Raw genomic sequence first — 17,237 nt, 5'->3', positions numbered from 1 at the left:
GAGGTGGGAAGATTGCTTGAGCCCAGGAGTTTGAGACCAGTCTGGACAACATGATATGACTTTATCTGTACAAAAAATTAAAAAATTATCTGGGTGTGGTGGCAGGTGCCTCTAGTTGCAGCTACTCAGGAGGTTGAGCTAGGAGGATCACTTAAGCCAAGGAGTTTGAAGCTGCACTGAGCTATGATGGTGACACTGCACTCCTGCCAGGGCAACAGAGCAAGCCAGTGTCTGTAAAAAAAAATTAACTAATTAATAATTTTTTTTTTTTCAAGATGGAGTCTCAATCTGTTGCCCAGGCTGGAGTGTAATGGCACCATCACAGCTCACTGCAACCTCTGCCTCCCGGGTTCAAGTTATTCTCCTGCCTCAGCCTCCTGAGCAGCTGGATTACAGGCACCTGCCACCAGGCCCGGCTAATTTTTGTATTTTTAGTAGAGATGGGGTTTCACCATGTTGGTCTCGAACTTTTGACCTCAGGTGATCTGCCTGCCTTGGCCTCTCAAAATGCTGGGATTACAGGCATGAGCCACCGTGCAAGGCCAGGAATCAATATTTAGTGATTTAGCTATCCTAGTTCTTCCTCTTCCTTCCTAAAAAAAAAAAAAAAAAAAAAAGTATTCTTTTCAAAAATTATTATTGGCTGGGCATGATGGCTCACACCTGTAATCCCAGCACATTGGGAGGTCGAGGCAGGCGGATCACTTGAAGCCAGGAGTTTGAGACCAGCCTGGCCACCATGGTGAAACCCTGTCTCTACTAAAAAATACAAAAATTAGCCTGGCTTGGTGGCAGGCACCTGTAATTCCAGCTACTTGGGAGGCTGAGGGAGAAGAATTGCTTGAACCTGGGAGGTGGAGGTTGCAGTGAGCTGAGATCACATCACTGCACTCCAGCCTGGGCAACAGAGTGAGACTCTATCTTAAATAAATAAATAAATATTTATTCCAAACTCATACAAGGTAAAGGCACAATTTTATTATCTGTATACCAATTTGTTCAGTAGCTTCACTGTAGCTTCTATTACTTTTCAGATGACAGATGACTGGAGGCAAGGAAGATCATTACCAATAAAAGCCCTAAAAAGGCTGGGTGCGGTGGCTCACGCCTGTCATTCCTGCACTTTGGGAGGTTGAGGTGGGCAGATCACGAGGTCAAGAGATCGAGACCACCCTGGCTAACACGGTGAAATCCCATCTCTACTAAAAATACAAAAAATTTAGCTGGGCATGGTGGTGGGTGCCTGTAGTCCCAGCTAATTGGGAGGCTGAGGCAGGAGGATGGCGTGAACCCGGGAGGCGGAGCTTGCAGTGAGCCGAGATCGCACCACTGCACTCCAGCCTGGGCGACAGAGCGAGACTGTCTCAAAAAAAAAAAAGTCCTAAAAATTTTACAGGCTGAAGCAGAGTTGAAATTGATAGATTAAATTGAAAAGGTAAGCAGAGGTCAAGTAACAAAGGCTTTGTTAAGTCATACTAAACCATTAATTCACTAATTCCAAGGAGAATGAGCATTTATTTATTTATTTTGAGATGAAGTCCTGCTCTATCACCCAGGCTGGAGTGCAGTGGTGCGATTTTGGCTCACTGCAACCTCCGCCTCCTGGGTTCAAGCAATTCTCCTGCCTCACCTTCCCAAGTAGCTGAGATTTTACAGGTGTGCACTACCAAGCCTGGCTAATTTTGTATTTTTAGTAGAGATGGGATTTCACTATGTTGGTTAGGCTGGTCTTGAACTCCTGACCTCAGGTGATCCACCCACCTTGGCCTCCCAAAGTGCTGGGATTACACAGATGTGAGCCACCGTGCCCAGCCAAGAATGAGCATTTAAAAGTAACTAATGAGGGGTTAACAGAAGGGTTTTAAGTAGGAAAGTAACATGTTCTTTTCAGAAAGATCACATTGGCTATGTTTGGGGAATGGACAGGAAGGAACAAAACTGTGGAAGATTAGCTGTCATGGAGAAAAATGTAAACATGTCAAGAACTTTATAGTCAAACCCATAAGATTTGGAGACTGATTAGATGTGGAGGCTGAGTAAAAGAATACTTAAGAATGGCTCAGTGCTGGGCGCGGGGGCTCATGCCTGTAATCCCAGCAGTTTTGGAAGCCAAGGCAGGGAGAACTGCTTGTGCCCAGGAGTTTGAGACCAGCCTAGGCAAGATGGTGAGAGATGGTGAGACCTCATCTCTACACAATAAAAAATTAAAAAAATGAGCCCAGGCATGGTGGTGCACATCTATGGACCCAGCTATTCAGGAGGCTGAGATGGGAGGATTGCTTGAGCCCAGGAGGTTGGGGCTCCTTGAGCTGTGTTCACACCATTCTGGGTGACAGAGTGAGATTCTGTCTCTTAAAATGAAAAAAAAAAAAAAAAAGAAGAAGAATGATTCAGTTTTCTGCCATAGGCAACTACACAAATGGAGTGACTAACATTCACTCATTCACTCTGCTGGATAGCAGGGGCAGGTGGGAACAGTGGATTTCAGATGAGCTTAATTTTATGTATGTTGAATTATTTACAGGACATCCAAGTAGAAACTTCTAATATACATTCAGATATCCAGGTCTGCTACTGAGAGTGAGGTATGGGTTGGAGGTTAACTGTTACATGAGTCATTCATATACAGAAACCAATTGAAGCCAGAAGAGTGAATGAGCCCACCCAGAACACCAAACACTAGAGGTCAAGCTAAAGTCCAACTCCATGACTGTTTACGAAGGTCAAGCAGAAACAGTATTTATGTGATGCCCTCTGGCAATGCAGGATAACCTAGAAATGGAAGAACAGAAAAGAGGTAACCAAAGGTAGAGATTACAAGGTCAAAGCAGCAGAAATAAAGAGGCAAGGAATTCAGAGAGCTAGCAGTTCCAATCAACTTGCTGACTATAAGGTCTCACCTGAGAAGCAAAGCAAATTAAGTTATCTAAGTTGACATACTGGGAGAAAAAAATAATGATGGGCTAGGGATGGGATTAGAGTGAAGAGCTTACAAATTTATAATGCACAGATCTATAATTAGTTATTGAGAGAAGCTGAGGTTCTTGCAGGCAAGTTAATCATTCCCTTCCTAGCATAACTTTTTTTTTTTGAGACAGAGTCTCTCAAACCCCCGGGCTCAAGCAATCCTCCTGCCTTGGCCTCCCAAAGCACTGGTATTATGGGTATGGGTCACAGTGCCTGGCCCATGGATCTACCTTCTTATTTACCTCAGTGACAATGTAACTGTGAGTGTGCATGTATATTCACATTCGTGTACATTTTAAGCACTTCCTTATGTTCAAGTCTATTTAACTGCAAGGATAAAAGTAATTATCATAAAAAGCAAATACTATGTTTTGATTTCACTCATTCTTCTAGGCATTTTAATGGAAATTTAAAATTTAATCTGAGGTGTGTGAAAATAATAAAAGTGAAAAAATATTCTAGGAAATAATGTTAAAATAGTAAATTAATGCTTATAGAACAAATCTCATAAAATTCTGAAAGTCTGTAGTACGCATACATAAGATTAAAGTAAATATTATCCTTTCATTTAAAGAACTATGCTGTGGAAAACTGGATTAAAATCTAATTGGTATATTTATTTATCTTGACAAATTAAATATACAGGTTTTTTTAAACCAGTAACATAATTCTAAGAAATGCTATTTATCTTATCAATGGCTGTCAAGTCTGATAAACACAAATTTCTTAAAAACTGTAGAATTTCTGGGAAGAGTCATACAATAAAGTGACATTTCTATATGAGTCATAATGTCTATTTTTACATTTATTTTTATATATGACTAAATATATCAAACTCATTGTAAAAAGAAAAATGTTAACTTACTTTAACATATTCATGTAAATATGTATTATTCTTTATTTTACAAGGGTTTGTAATGATAATACTTACTGTAATTGCAGCATCCATTTATGAAATAATTTTTCATACTGTTGATTTAGTTGTTTAAGTTCGGCAGAAAAGGAAGGGGAAACCTTGCTCAATAAGTTACGCAAAGTTTGCTTTAAAAAAAAGGAGGAGGGGAAAAAAGTCATTCTCAAACCACAGATAGCAGATCAATCCAAACAATTTCCTTAGAAGTTGAGCTTAGAAGAAGCCAATTGGAATATTACTTTAATCTGGTTTGGCAATGAGTGTATCAACTGATAAACACAATTCTTAAAAAATAATTTGTTTTCTTAAAACTGTTAACATTCTTTTTAGTAATAACAGCAAAGAATTTGGTAAGTTTTGTCCAGAACCATTTAAATGATTATAAACTCCAAGAATAAGGTTTTAATTTAATTCTCAGAAAACATTAAAGGTTCTTTATAATTTACTTACCATTATCGTTAGTAAAATAAATCTGTATCACTGCTCCTCTTCCAAAAGCTGTTTCTAACAAATCCTTTATCTTTGATATGTATTGCAAATTTTTAAAGACAATAACATAAATAAACTGAGGAAAGTGCATTGCCCTGTACCCCAAACTTGGAAAGTCATGCTGATGAATCAGAGATCATTTTTTGAAATAAAAACTCCAGCAAAAAGCTACACATGGGTCTTCACTCTGGCACTACCATGTTTTCATGATTCCACCACCTTTCAAGTAAAATATTCTTTAAATACTGAAGATTAGAGTTGCGATAAATATTTCAGGTACTCTGGCTTGTACAGTGTTTATTTAGTCACAGTTAAAGCAAAACAGGACTACCTTTAAGTAAAACTGTTAACTAGGTTACTAAAAAAAAAAAAAAAAAACTCTCTTATCTCTTCTGAGTTCAGAGCCCTGAAAAACTAGAGAAAGCACTAGTATCTTTTCCAGCAGTCATTTACACTGGATTATCTGATCATATTCACACTTGAGTGTGAACTCTAGAATGTTATCTCATGTATGTACTTTCATTTCAAACTTTTTTTTTTTTTTTGAGACAGAGTCTTGCTCTGTCACCTAGCCTGGAGTGCAGTGGCATTTCAGGAGGTTGCTCACTGCAACCTCCACCTCCCAGGTTCAAGCGATTCTCCTGCCTCAGCCTCCTGAGTAGCTGGGATTACAGGTACATGCCACCATGCCTGGCTAATTTTTGTAGTTTTAGTAGAGATGGGGTTTCGCCATGTTGGGCAGGCTGGTCTCAAACTCCTGACCTCGTGATCCTCCCGCCTTGGCCTCCCAAAGTGCTGGTATTACAGGCGTGAGCCTCCGTGCCCGGCCTCATTTCAAACTTTAATTAATATTCATGCAAAGCTGCACTTTCGACCCCAATATCCAGCTGTACTAGAATGAGGCAGAACTGGCAATCTAGTTTTGAGCCTGGGCTTTAACAGACTGTGTTTTCCCACTTTTTCTCTTATGCCTCTGCCGTTGTCATGAGGATAACATGCCTCAGCTAGCTTGCTGGTCCAATGAGGAAGAGAAACATGGAGCAAATCCTAGATCAGCCAACCTCTGATTGACTTGCAGACATGAAAAATAAATGCTTATTGTCACATGCTACTGAAGACTGTATTGATTAGCTATGCTATGTTTACGATCAATGAAAGGCTTTCCTCTCCCTCACTGACAGGTGTTTCTTTCATCCCCCTAGAGATCTTTTTGCCTCTAAGTATGGTGAAGTCCTAGACTCATGTGTCCTTCTCCCACGTTGCTTATATTCTCTGATCCGAGTCTCAATACCAATGAGCCAGGACTTAGATTATCAATTGAAATTACTACTGGCAAAGATTTTCTCACTCAGATGGTTCTGTCTCCTCTCTTAGAGAAGTAAAATACCAGCAAGCATAACTGTATGTTTTTTTTTGTTTTTTTTTTGTTTTTTTTCTGTAAAATGAGCTACTGGAACCATAGTACATGGTAATCTTGTTACCACACTGGGCAGGTTTTCCATAACATCCTCAAGTAGAATATCCTCTACTTTTTGCAAAGTTTGTAACTGAGAGAAAGTCAGGTTGCAGTCGCTGTTTTATGACCAGTGTGAGGTTTAGTAAATACATATAGGATAAATGAATGACAGAGATTAATGGTAAATGGATATCAAGGACTATGACCCTGATGATTATCACAGATCCTGAAGAAATAATAAACAAATAAGAGGGGGAAAATGCATAATTACAGACTAATCCAGTAAATTATTTATTTATTTTTTTAGATTTTAGTAACAACGAGGTCTCCCTATGTTGCCCAGGCTGGTCTCGAACTCCTGTGTTCACGTAATCCTCCTCCCTTGGCCTCCCAAGGTGCTGAGATTACAGGTGTGAGCCACATGTGCCCAGCCTATTTACTATTTGTATAATAAAAGAAGTAATAATCACATTAACTTGTGTTTCATTTGATCAGGACAATAATTCTACTTGTGTATACTTTTCAAATCTGTTGCTTATGTAGCATATTTTTCAGGACAGAGTAAAAAAAAATTTAGAAGTAACATTCCTTGCAACATACCTGATCCAGTTTAGCTCTCCTTAGCTTCTGCAGCGTTCTATCTGAGGTTAAAACTTTTGAACTGCTGTGAGCTTCAAAATACTCTTCTACTAAGTCACTCTGAAAGTGAACAGAGTAGTCAGTCCTTAGTAGCTTCAGATGTCTGTCTTTTATCAAAATTAGACAGTAATATTAATGTAAAATAGGACATGTGAAATTCTTTACTTGGTAGTCTTTTTAAAGCAACAGTACCAGTTAAGGCCAAGCATATTTAATTTCAGTAATAAAACAGAGTAATTACTAGGATCATATAAGTTAAAGAAATGACTAGGTGAAGTAGTAGTCTGTTCCTAAAAATGATTCCTAAGTTACAATATGTAATTTCCATTTAGACTAAAAAAAGAGAGATGATTTTACATATCAAGATCTTTTGTTTCTCCTCAAGTAAATCTTTTTTTTTTTTCCTTTCTTTATTGAGGAAGGGTCTCACTCTGTCACCCAGGCTGGAGTGTAGCAGTGCAAATACGGCTTACTGTACCCCCAACCTCCTGGGCACAAGGGATCCTCCCACCTCAGCCTTCCAAGTAGATGGGAAGGCAGGCATGCACCACTACACCTGACTAATTTTTAAATTTTTTTTTTTTTTGCAGAGACAGGGTCTTACGTTATCCAGGCTGGTTTCAAACTCCTGGCCTCAAGCAATCCTCCCACCTTGCTCTCCCCAAGTGCTGGGATAACAGGCATGATGCCTGGCCTCAAATAGTCTTAGCAAATTCTTTAATATTAGTATAGCTGAAGTACTGTGAAAATGAGGAGGAAATCGACCGCAAGGTAATAAAAGAAAAAAAAGAACCACAAACAAACCAAAAAACTTGCCTACTATTCCAGTCAAGCGGAATTTTCTTCTCACACTATTTGTTCTTCTTATTTTGGGCAGGACTAAACTCTAGGGTGGTAAGGAAGGGACAGAAAGCTATTTAAGCAGTAGGCTCCTCAATTGCTCTGAACCTTTAGACACAGCACCAGGATAATTAGCCTTTTCTAAAACCAGGGTGCCAGCAGTATTCTTCCAAATGACTCAGCATGGGTCCCTAGCCACATCATTCATTACACTGACTTAAATACATCAACAATGGTACAAAAACAAGATACACTGAGAACTCATGCCTCCAACTGTCCAATCAATATTTACTTAAAAGTTCAGTTTTTTTCTTTTTGTTATTTTTCATTCTAATCCTACAGCATATTTTAAAAATTATTTATTTATTTATTTTTGAGACAGAGTTTCACTCTTGTTGCCCAGGCTAGAGTGCAATGGCATGATCTCAGCTCACTGCAGTCTCCGCCTCCTGGGTTCCAGCAATTCTTCTGCCTCAGCCTCCCAGGTAGCTGGGATTACAGGCACACAACACCACACCTGGCTAATTTTTGTGTTTTTAGTAGAGATGGGGGTTTCACCATGTTGGCCAGGCTGGTCTCGAACTCCTGACCTCAGGTGATCCACCCGCCTTGGCCTCGCAAAGTGCTGGGATTACAGGCATGAGCCACCGTGCCTGGCCTAAAAGGTTCATTTTTATACAACGGAATTGAGATGTCACTTTTAAGATGTACTATTTAGCATATACTATGGTATTAATTCATGAATATGTAGACAGGCCAGAACAGAAAGTCAAGAAGTAGAAACTGATATATGTGGGAATTTATTTGGAAGGCTGAGAAAATATAGAAAAGTGATGAAAAAATATTATTTTGAGAGATGTGGATCTCTTCGGGTAGCCTATCTTTGAGATATTACACAATTTTTCTTTAAGGTTAAAGTCTCTCTCTTCACTTACTGTTTTATCTCTTTTCATTCTCTTAGAAGGTGTTTCTTTGCAAACAGGAGCTGAAAGTACTCTATTCTGAGCTGGAATCTTTTGGCTGAATATGACTGCATTAGTGTCCTCTTCATGTTCCTGTGCAACTCCTTCATCATCCTCTGAGTTGGAAGCAGAATATTCGCTTTCACTGTCAGAATGAGACCTTGGAACTGTGGGGGAAAAAATTGCAATTTGGACAATGTCATGGTTTGACAAGAGAGGCATTGTGGTTACGTAAAGGAAAGAGTGGGGGCTCTGAAGTAAGAGTCTGAATTCTGGTTTTGTCATTACCTGCTCATGATTTCACCAGAGCTAATTAATAAATTCTCTCAGTACCAGTTTATTTATCAAATTAATAGTACATAGTTTAATAAATCATTAGGAAGATTATACTGAAATGTATATAAAGCCACTAATAATGCCTGACACTCAGGAACTGTGATAGAAATTGTTAATCATACCTAACACCGTTCTCCTTCCCTCTTCCTTGCTAACAGAACTCCAATTTTGCAAAATATGGCAATGTGCCCCATCCTAGGGGATGATTCATGGTAACTGCCTTTTTCTTCTAGGTACCTGCTTTCCCAGCCTCTGCTCCAACTATGGTTGACTATGTGACCCCGGACCAATGAATTAAGGGAAAATAGCTGGCAGTTCTGGGAAAGATTTTCATCAATTATGTAAGAAAAACCCCTATTTATACCCATCATTTAAAGCTATGAAAGCCATTTTGCAACATGAAGTATCAAACCTAAAGATGAAAAATGCTGGTGGCAGAGTAAAAAGATAGGAACAATCTGGGTCCTTAATGACACTGTTGAGTCACATCAACCATGGAACTTGCATCTCCATATTTGTTTTGATGTGAGATACCTAAATGTCTATGGCTTAAACTACCATTATAGAATTTTCTGTTGCTGCCTATTGACAATGTCATTCTAACTAATACAGCACTCAATAAATGGTACTTATGATTATAATTATTACTAATACATACACATACACCATCCCAGAGTTGATTCAAGAATCATCTTTTTAGACAAACCACAACCCCACCCGTACAACTCCCCAGAAATAATATAGCTAATTTTACACTTATTAAATAAGAATAAAGCCAGTTTCACAATCAACAGGCATAAAACTGTTTTTAAAAGCTAACTTACAAAATATGAGTGAAAAAACTTTATACTGCAGAGGATTATCCCAAGTCAGCATGTAACAAACGTAAATATTAAAAAAACAAAAAAAAAAGGCTTGATTTTGTAAGCACATATAGCTTAGCAGATTCAGATGTGCATTGACTGCTGCTCATGGTATATGCACAGCTTAGAAGTGGTGGCAGGTACCAGAAAGTGTCTCTACCTTCTTTACATGTATGCTTCCTCCATGTAGGTATACATGTTTTGTGGTGATTAAGAAGGAAGAGGGAAGTTCACCGTTTCTCTAAAAAACAACCCATCTTTGGGATAAGGAGAAAACACAAGACATGGGATATAGCTGACATGAAATAACAATCACAATTATACAGACCTTTTACTGCTTTAATATACCAAATCATTTAGCATTACCAATTTTATGGTGATTAAAAATACAGTTTTAACAATTCTATGAAATCCGTACCTTGAAAAGAAAGGGCTATGAAGTATGAAGCCCTGATGTTAGGCTGAATTTAACAATTTTGGCTAATACTACTCTTGTCAAGGGTCAACATTATGAAAGGTGTTGCCATTTTCCTGATATATAAAGGTCCAGTCATTTGCCCCAAAGTTAAATATTCAAAACTCTGAAATGATTTTTAATTTCCTAGAAGGCAGGAGCCATGTCTGTTTACTTGATTTTGTTTAGCATTCAACTACGAATATTTAATATTATTTCATTATAAAATTTCCAAATAAATCAATAGAATAATTTCCAAACTGTCTCAAAACTATCTTAAAAGGCATGTTATTTCTTTGGAAAGACCTTTTAGCTGACTTCAATATACACTGACCACAATGTGAAAGACATGGTGCTAAGCGTTGCAGCTAAAAGCCAAAGATTCAAAACACCAAGCATAGGTTCTAAGTCTAGAACCTATATACTTAACCATCATTGCCTGTTGTTTAGATGTTGCTTTTTATAAAAATGTCATGTAAAAAGAAATACGTACCTATTAATCTTTTTCTTAGACTACGAGGTGCTGTTGACAGAAATTCACTTTTGTCATTGTTCTGTTTAAAAACAGGAAAAGCATTAAATAACAACATGGAAGTTAATGACTGATCTGAGTGAAAGAGGCTAGAAAAGAAAAATATTTTGCTTTCAATAGACTCCATTAGAGCTAGATGAGCTTACTTCCTAGAACTAGAAGATAATGACAAATGAATTATTTGGAACAAAACAAGGGTATAACAAAAGAAACAAATTCCAAAGGATTACTAGAGTGATTCTAGAAACTGAATTCTGTATCATTTGTAAAGTATGTATATACTTCTATTATGTACAGAAAAAATATGAGTATATCAGCCTTTTGAACTACTTCCACCTATCAGATTAGTAGAACATATATATATATACACACACACACACACACACATATATTTTTTTTTCTGAGACAGAGTCTCGCTGTATCACCCAAGCTGGAGTGTAGTGGCGTGATTTCGGCTCACTCCACCTCACTGCAACCTCTGTCTCCCGGGTTCAAACCATTCTTCTGCCTCAGACTCCCAAGTAGCTGTGATTATAGGCGTGTGCCACCACGCCCAGCTAATTTTTGTATTTTTAGCAGAGACAGGGTTTCACCATATTGGCCAGGCTGGTCTCAAAACTCCTGAACTCAAGTGAACTGCCCACATTAGCCTCCCAAAGTACTGGGATTATGGGCGTGAGCCACCGTGCCCAGCCCAATAGAGTATTTTTTTAAAAGATAGTATTATGTAGCAATCGTAAGTATGAAAGGGAATGGGCACTCCTATGTATATGGCAATGGGCCTTTTAATGTGCTAGAAATTCACTGGTGTTAAAGTATTACATTCTTTAAGGAGAGAAATAGAGATTTACACTTTCTTACTTTCTGTAAGAAATTTAAAAATTGTAATTTTTAATTTAACAGAAATAAAAAAATTTCTGTTACAATTAAAAAATTGTAACTTTTTATAGAAGTACAAAGAATTTTTTTATAGAATACTTTAATACCATAAGTTGTTAGCACATTAAAATATGCACTGTTATATACATGTAAATTTCTAACAGTATTGATAAAAAAGTTAAGGTACCCTGTGATTTTGTCAACATGAAAATATGACAAAAAAAATTTAAGTTTATTGTCTTGTGATAGATTGTTGGTGTCATTAAAATCTGATTTGGGATATTAAGAATAGTACTCTAGGCCAGGCGCAGTGGCTCAACCCAGCACTTTGGGAGGCAGAGGCAGGCAGATCACCTGAGGTCGGGAGTTTGAGACCAGCCTGACCAACATGGAGAAATCCCGTCTCTACTAAAAATACAAAATTAGCCGGGCATGCTGGTGCATACCTGTAATCCCAGCTACTTGGGAGGCTGAGGCAGGACAGCTGCTTGAACCTGGGAGGTGGAGGTTGTGTTGAGCCGAGGTCATGCCACCATTGGACTCCAACCTGGGCAACAGAGTGAAACTCTGCCTCAGGAAAAAAAAAAAAAAAAGATTAGTACTCTAATAACTGAGCTAATCCCTTACCGATGGAATTACAGTATGTCTCAAACTTTTTTGATCAAGATCCTCAAAAATTTTTACATTTTATCATCTTGACCCAGTACATGTATATATATAAACCAAAAAAATTAGAAAACAGAAATTTAAAATTCTGTTCTACTTCATTTGTTAAAAATGCAGTTTATGTCCTATTAAACTGATTTCAAGATTTAGTATTGAGATAACTTATATATATCTACACAGCTTAAGTCTGAGAATTCACACCAGTGTCAAAATAACCACTGCAGAAAATTCCTGCTCAAAAAGACAAGACTAATAAATAATTTCCCTACTTGCTATAGAAAATTTCTGCAAACTAATCTCTCTTGACAGTTTGCTCATTTGGGCAAATTGTTCTCCTATCAGGACAACAGATTACTCCCAGGGCAAACAGCTTATCTTATCAACAGTTTAGTTATCAAGCTACACTGTAAGACACGATCTTCATTGTGTCTACCAATCCTAAAATATAATGTCCCCAATTCTGCCCAATACCAATTACCATCTTGAAAAACCTGCCTTAAGCCACTTGAGCTCAGGATCCCCAAGCCCTATACATATTTTCTCTTGAACTTGCTTTTCTAAGGCAGTACACTAAGATTCTGTCACAACGATGTTGTCTCTTATTGTAATAGGTAGCTTTGTTTCATCAACAGGTTTTCCTGGTCTTTTGGGAGAGCTGACAATATCTACTAATGGGTTATAATCTATAACTTGAGAAAGAATAAATTCTTGATTGGATTATGGCAATGAGCTTTTTTTCCTTTTATAGTGATACAACACACAAGAAATAATATAGGAAAAAAGCATTATTAAAGACAACTGAAATTCTGGCACGTCTAATCCCATACATAGACTTGTCTAAATAGGACATTCCTGCACAGGCCATAAGCATGGCCTTAAATGACGCATAAGAATCACTTGAACCCAGGAGGTGGAGGTTTCAGTGAGCTGAGATCGCCACCGCTGTACTCCAGCCTGTACTCTATACTGACTGTGGAGGCAAAAGTGACTCCATCTTGGATGCTAATCCATCATGTTAACTTCTGATTAGCCCCAGACTCATGAATGCCTCCTGATTCCTACTTTATTTATTGTCTTCTGTGAAAGAACATGTCAACCTTGATATTATCACACAAATTACTGGCTACAATGCATATAGCATTCTTGCTGTCTTGACAATTAAAGAGGGTTGCCTTTAATTATCTTGCTGGAACATGTATACCCTTTCCTTATGCTATGTAAGCCGTGGCTCTGGGGAGTAACAGTGAAGAGAGCTACCTGTCTTGTGGCTGCCCAACACCATGCTCCTGTCTCTAATAAAATACCCTTACTGACAAACTAAACTTATCTGCCTTGTCCTTTGGTTTCTTGGCTTCTTTGGCATTTGGGGGATGCTTTGCATATATGGCCCTTTCATGGAACACTCACCACTTGAAAAGGCATAATGAGAAAATTATACCACAGAAACACAAAGGAGGCCAGGCGTGGTGGATCACTTGAGGTCAGGAGTTCAAGACCAGCCTGGCCAACATGGTGAAGCCTTGCCTCTACTAAAAATACAAAAATTAGCCGGGTGTGGTGGTGCGCACCTGTAATCCCAGCTACTCAGAAGGCTGACGCATAAGAATCACTTGAACCTGGGAGGTGGAGGTTTCAGTGAGCCGAGATCGCCACCACTGTACTCCAGCCTGGGCGACAGAGTAAGACTCCATCTCAAAAACAAACAAACAAAGAAAAAACCCCACAAAGGAGGAGTTAAAAATTGTCAATTCCTTTTAATTACTCTGAAATGGATTTGCCTAAGCCAGCCTAAGTTTTTAAATGTAAATTATAAAAGGATAGAATAATGGATCTAATGCATCTTGGGATCAAACTGCACAACACTGCCCCCTTCCTCCTGCAAATGAAATAGAACATGACATATAAAAGCAAAACCCCCAAAATTTTCAGGGCTGCTACACACAGCAGAAAAAGCACAACAGTTGGGTCTGGGAGGCCTGGCTTCATTTTCTAGCTGTTCTCCTTCCAGTCAAGTGAACTCACACAAGTCACTTCACCTCTCTGAACCTCCAATTCTCCATCTGTAAGTTAAGATATTTAACTGCCAAATATCTGTAAATTACAAAGCACTATATAAATTAAGAGATCAATTTTTTCATTGAATTTCTGACAATTTTTCATCGAATTTCTGACGATTTTTCATCATGTCTTACTTTGTAACACTAAGGCTTTTGCTTTTTAGTCAATCACTTACCTTCGGCTGAACCTTGTCTGAAGCAGAATGGCCTAAAGAATGAAACAAAAAGCCATGACTTACTACGGACACTTTTACTTTTCATTGTGGTCTAGTTTCATCAAAAGTAAAGTTTCCAGGCATGGTGGCTCACACCTGTAATCCCAGCACTTTGGGAGGCAAGGCAGGAAGATTGCTTGAGGCTAGGAGTTCAAAACCAGCCTGGGCAACATAGCGTGATCCTGTGTCTATTCAAAAAATTAAAAATTAAAAAAAAAAAAAAGCAAAGCTGCAGCTTCTACATAGAAGCTACCACATTATTACTGAATTATAAATTAATTCCTTCTCCACCGGAGGATTATCACTCTTCATTTCATGATCACTCATATTATTAACAGCTACTTCCTGCATTTCTGTAGCATTCTAACAAAAAAAATGGAGCCCTTTTAAATTTTGATTATTGAAAGATACAACTGTCCAGGAGCAGTGGCTCACGCCTGTAATCCCAGCACTTTGGGAGGCCAAGGCAGGAGGATCGCTTGAGGTCAGGAGTTAGAAAACAGCCTGACCTACAGGGTGAAACCTCATTTCTACTAAAAATACAAAAATTAGCTGGGTGTGGAGGCAGGGGCCTGTAATCCCAGCTACTCGGGAGTATGAGGCAGGAGAATTGCTTGAACCCAGAAGGCAGAGGCTGCAATGAGCCATGATCACACCACTGCACTCCAGCCTAGGTGACAGAGTGAGACTCCTCAAAAAAAAAAAAAAAAGTACAATAGAGCCAGATACAATGGTGCTTATAGGCCCTGTTACATGAGAGGCTGAGGCTAGAGGATCACTTGAGCCCAGGAGTTCAAGGCTTTAATAGTGTGCTGTAATTGTGCCCGTGAATAGCCAATGCACTTCAGCCTGGGCAACATAGCGAGATTCCATCTCTAAAAAATGAAAAACTAGAAATATCGGCAAGTGACATTAGTGTTCAAAATCCAAAAGAAAAATATAAATAAAGAGAAACACAATGTACACTTTTTAATCTAGTTAGAAGGGATCATTCAAAAATAGCTGCTCCACAATCTGTAAGACTTCCAAACTCCAAACGCCTTATTTCATGTAGTACTTCCCATAGTCAAATCTTCTATAAATAATTGGCTAACTCAAGCAAATGACAACAGGACTTAAAGACTATTTCTGGTTAGCCCTGTCAATTTGCACAACTTCAGTTAGCACAGATATTTTTCCCTCTTATTGACTGCTAAACACGAGTATACTAAGCTACATGAGTTGAAATATTAATTGCATTTTGTTGAATGAATTTTCACAATAGAAAAGAAGAAAATATATAAAAATTCACAAACAAGGGAAAAAGTAACATGCTCTATCTTGAAGCAACTATGAAAACTCTTTTCAAAGAACCAATGTAATGTCTTACCCTTGCTACTTTGAGGAACATTTATCATAATCTCAGGATCATTCTTCAAACTGAATGAAACACTTTTTTTTGGTGTTTTTGCTAGTTCTGAAGCTGTAAACAAAGAAATATATAAAAACCTTTTAAAGAACAACCGTAGATAAAGAGGGAAATAACCTTATTTCGCTTAACAAAAGTTCTTTAAATACCTTTGCTACTTTTATCAGAAAAATAATCCTGTCCATATTAGGAGTAGTACTACTTTCACCTTTATTAGCTGGCTTCCCAGCATCTTCAAATTTTCCTTCATATTACCCACAGATTTCTTTAAAAAAAAAAAAAAAACAAATAACTTTGACCTTGCTGCTTTCTCTAATTACCATACTCTCCTCTCCATCAACCACTTATGTTCCTTTCACTTCTTACCATATATAGTTGAGGCACATCTTTGATGGGGGGTGAGAAAGAAAGGCCAGAAAGTGAGATCTAAACTCAAGTGAAAACTGTGCAGAGTTAAAATTACACTTTAAAATCTTTTAAATCTTCCATAAAATGTGGAACAGTTTATTTTGAGCCAAAAATTCTATAATACATATAAATAATGCATAAAATAGAGTGTTGAACAGATGGCCATTTCTTCAACTGAGAATAAATGAAATAGTGGTCTTTTGTTTAGGGGCCATTTTATTTTTACTTTAACAATTTTCTTTCTCTCATTTTTTTTTTTTTTCTAAAGACCAAAGACCAAATCACTTATAATAGGGGCCATTTAAAATAAAAAAAATAATTGTTATCTTTAATGATGCTCTCACACTCACACTATGAGAGGCATGTGGAAAATGAACCCAAATAAAGAAATAGATTTACATTTTCCAAGTTAACTCTCACACTGGGACACTGTTCACTGAGAAAAAGGGCACATACCAAATTAACTGCTTTTTTTCTTTTTTCTCTAAATTGAGAAGGTGTAGTTAAATTTGTACAAGTGAAAGCCATTTTACTGGCTCCTAAACCTTTCTAACCTGCCCCCATTTTTATCCTCCAGTCTTGAAACCAACCCAAGATACTCATAACAATCTCTACAAATGAATTGGCTGCTTCTTTTTTCTTAATCTCTTTGGCATTCTATATGATTCACTAGGTTTTTTTGTTGTTGTTGTTTTGCTTTTGTTTTTTTTTAAATCTCCCTTAATATTATTCCTCCATTTGAATCTTATGACATTATCCTGGTTCCCAAGCTACCGGTGGTGGTTAGTCCATCTCTTCTTCACTGTCCTCAGCCTCCTCAACATTCTAGGTATTTCTTAAGGCTCAGTCCTTGCTCTTCTCTTTATGTCATTTTTGGATTAAAGGCTGATTCACAGGATAGGGAAAAAACTTCATATGAAAAGAAGCAACAAAAGCAACTTAGCTGAGATCATTCTGGTTTTATACTGAAACATAAAAATGCTCCACCTGATTTTAAATAACTATAAAACTACAAGGAGCCAGGGAGAAAAGAAGAAAAAGAAAGAATTGAAGAGGAATAAGAACAAGATAGTCTTTTTTTTTTTTTTGAGATAGAGTCTTGCTCTGTTGCCCAGGCTGGAGTGCAGTGGTGCGATCTCAGTTCACTGCAACC

At 37.8% G+C, this 17,237-nt stretch overlaps 1 protein-coding gene across 1 annotated transcript in view; it reads right to left on the bottom strand.

Annotated features, from left to right (window-relative positions):
- The window catches only part of ORC2 (origin recognition complex, subunit 2), a 61,831-nt gene that overhangs the window by 16,040 nt on the left and 28,554 nt on the right, over positions 1–17,237 (bottom strand). Inside the window, exons 6-11 of the mRNA XM_011950012.1 lie at positions 15,638–15,730; positions 14,230–14,261; positions 10,413–10,473; positions 8,240–8,433; positions 6,426–6,524; positions 3,899–4,008 (exon numbers count right to left, since the gene is read on the bottom strand). Of these exons, the coding sequence (XP_011805402.1) occupies positions 3,899–4,008; positions 6,426–6,524; positions 8,240–8,433; positions 10,413–10,473; positions 14,230–14,261; positions 15,638–15,730 (589 nt within the window). The remainder of the gene's footprint in view (positions 1–3,898; positions 4,009–6,425; positions 6,525–8,239; positions 8,434–10,412; positions 10,474–14,229; positions 14,262–15,637; positions 15,731–17,237) is intronic.

The sequence above is a fragment of the Colobus angolensis genome, unplaced genomic scaffold (assembly GCF_000951035.1).
Source record: "Colobus angolensis palliatus isolate OR3802 unplaced genomic scaffold, Cang.pa_1.0 Scaffold30, whole genome shotgun sequence".
NCBI lineage: Eukaryota > Metazoa > Chordata > Mammalia > Primates > Cercopithecidae > Colobus > Colobus angolensis.
Note: the sequence above shows the minus strand (reverse complement) of the source record. Positions and strands in the feature narration are given on the sequence as shown.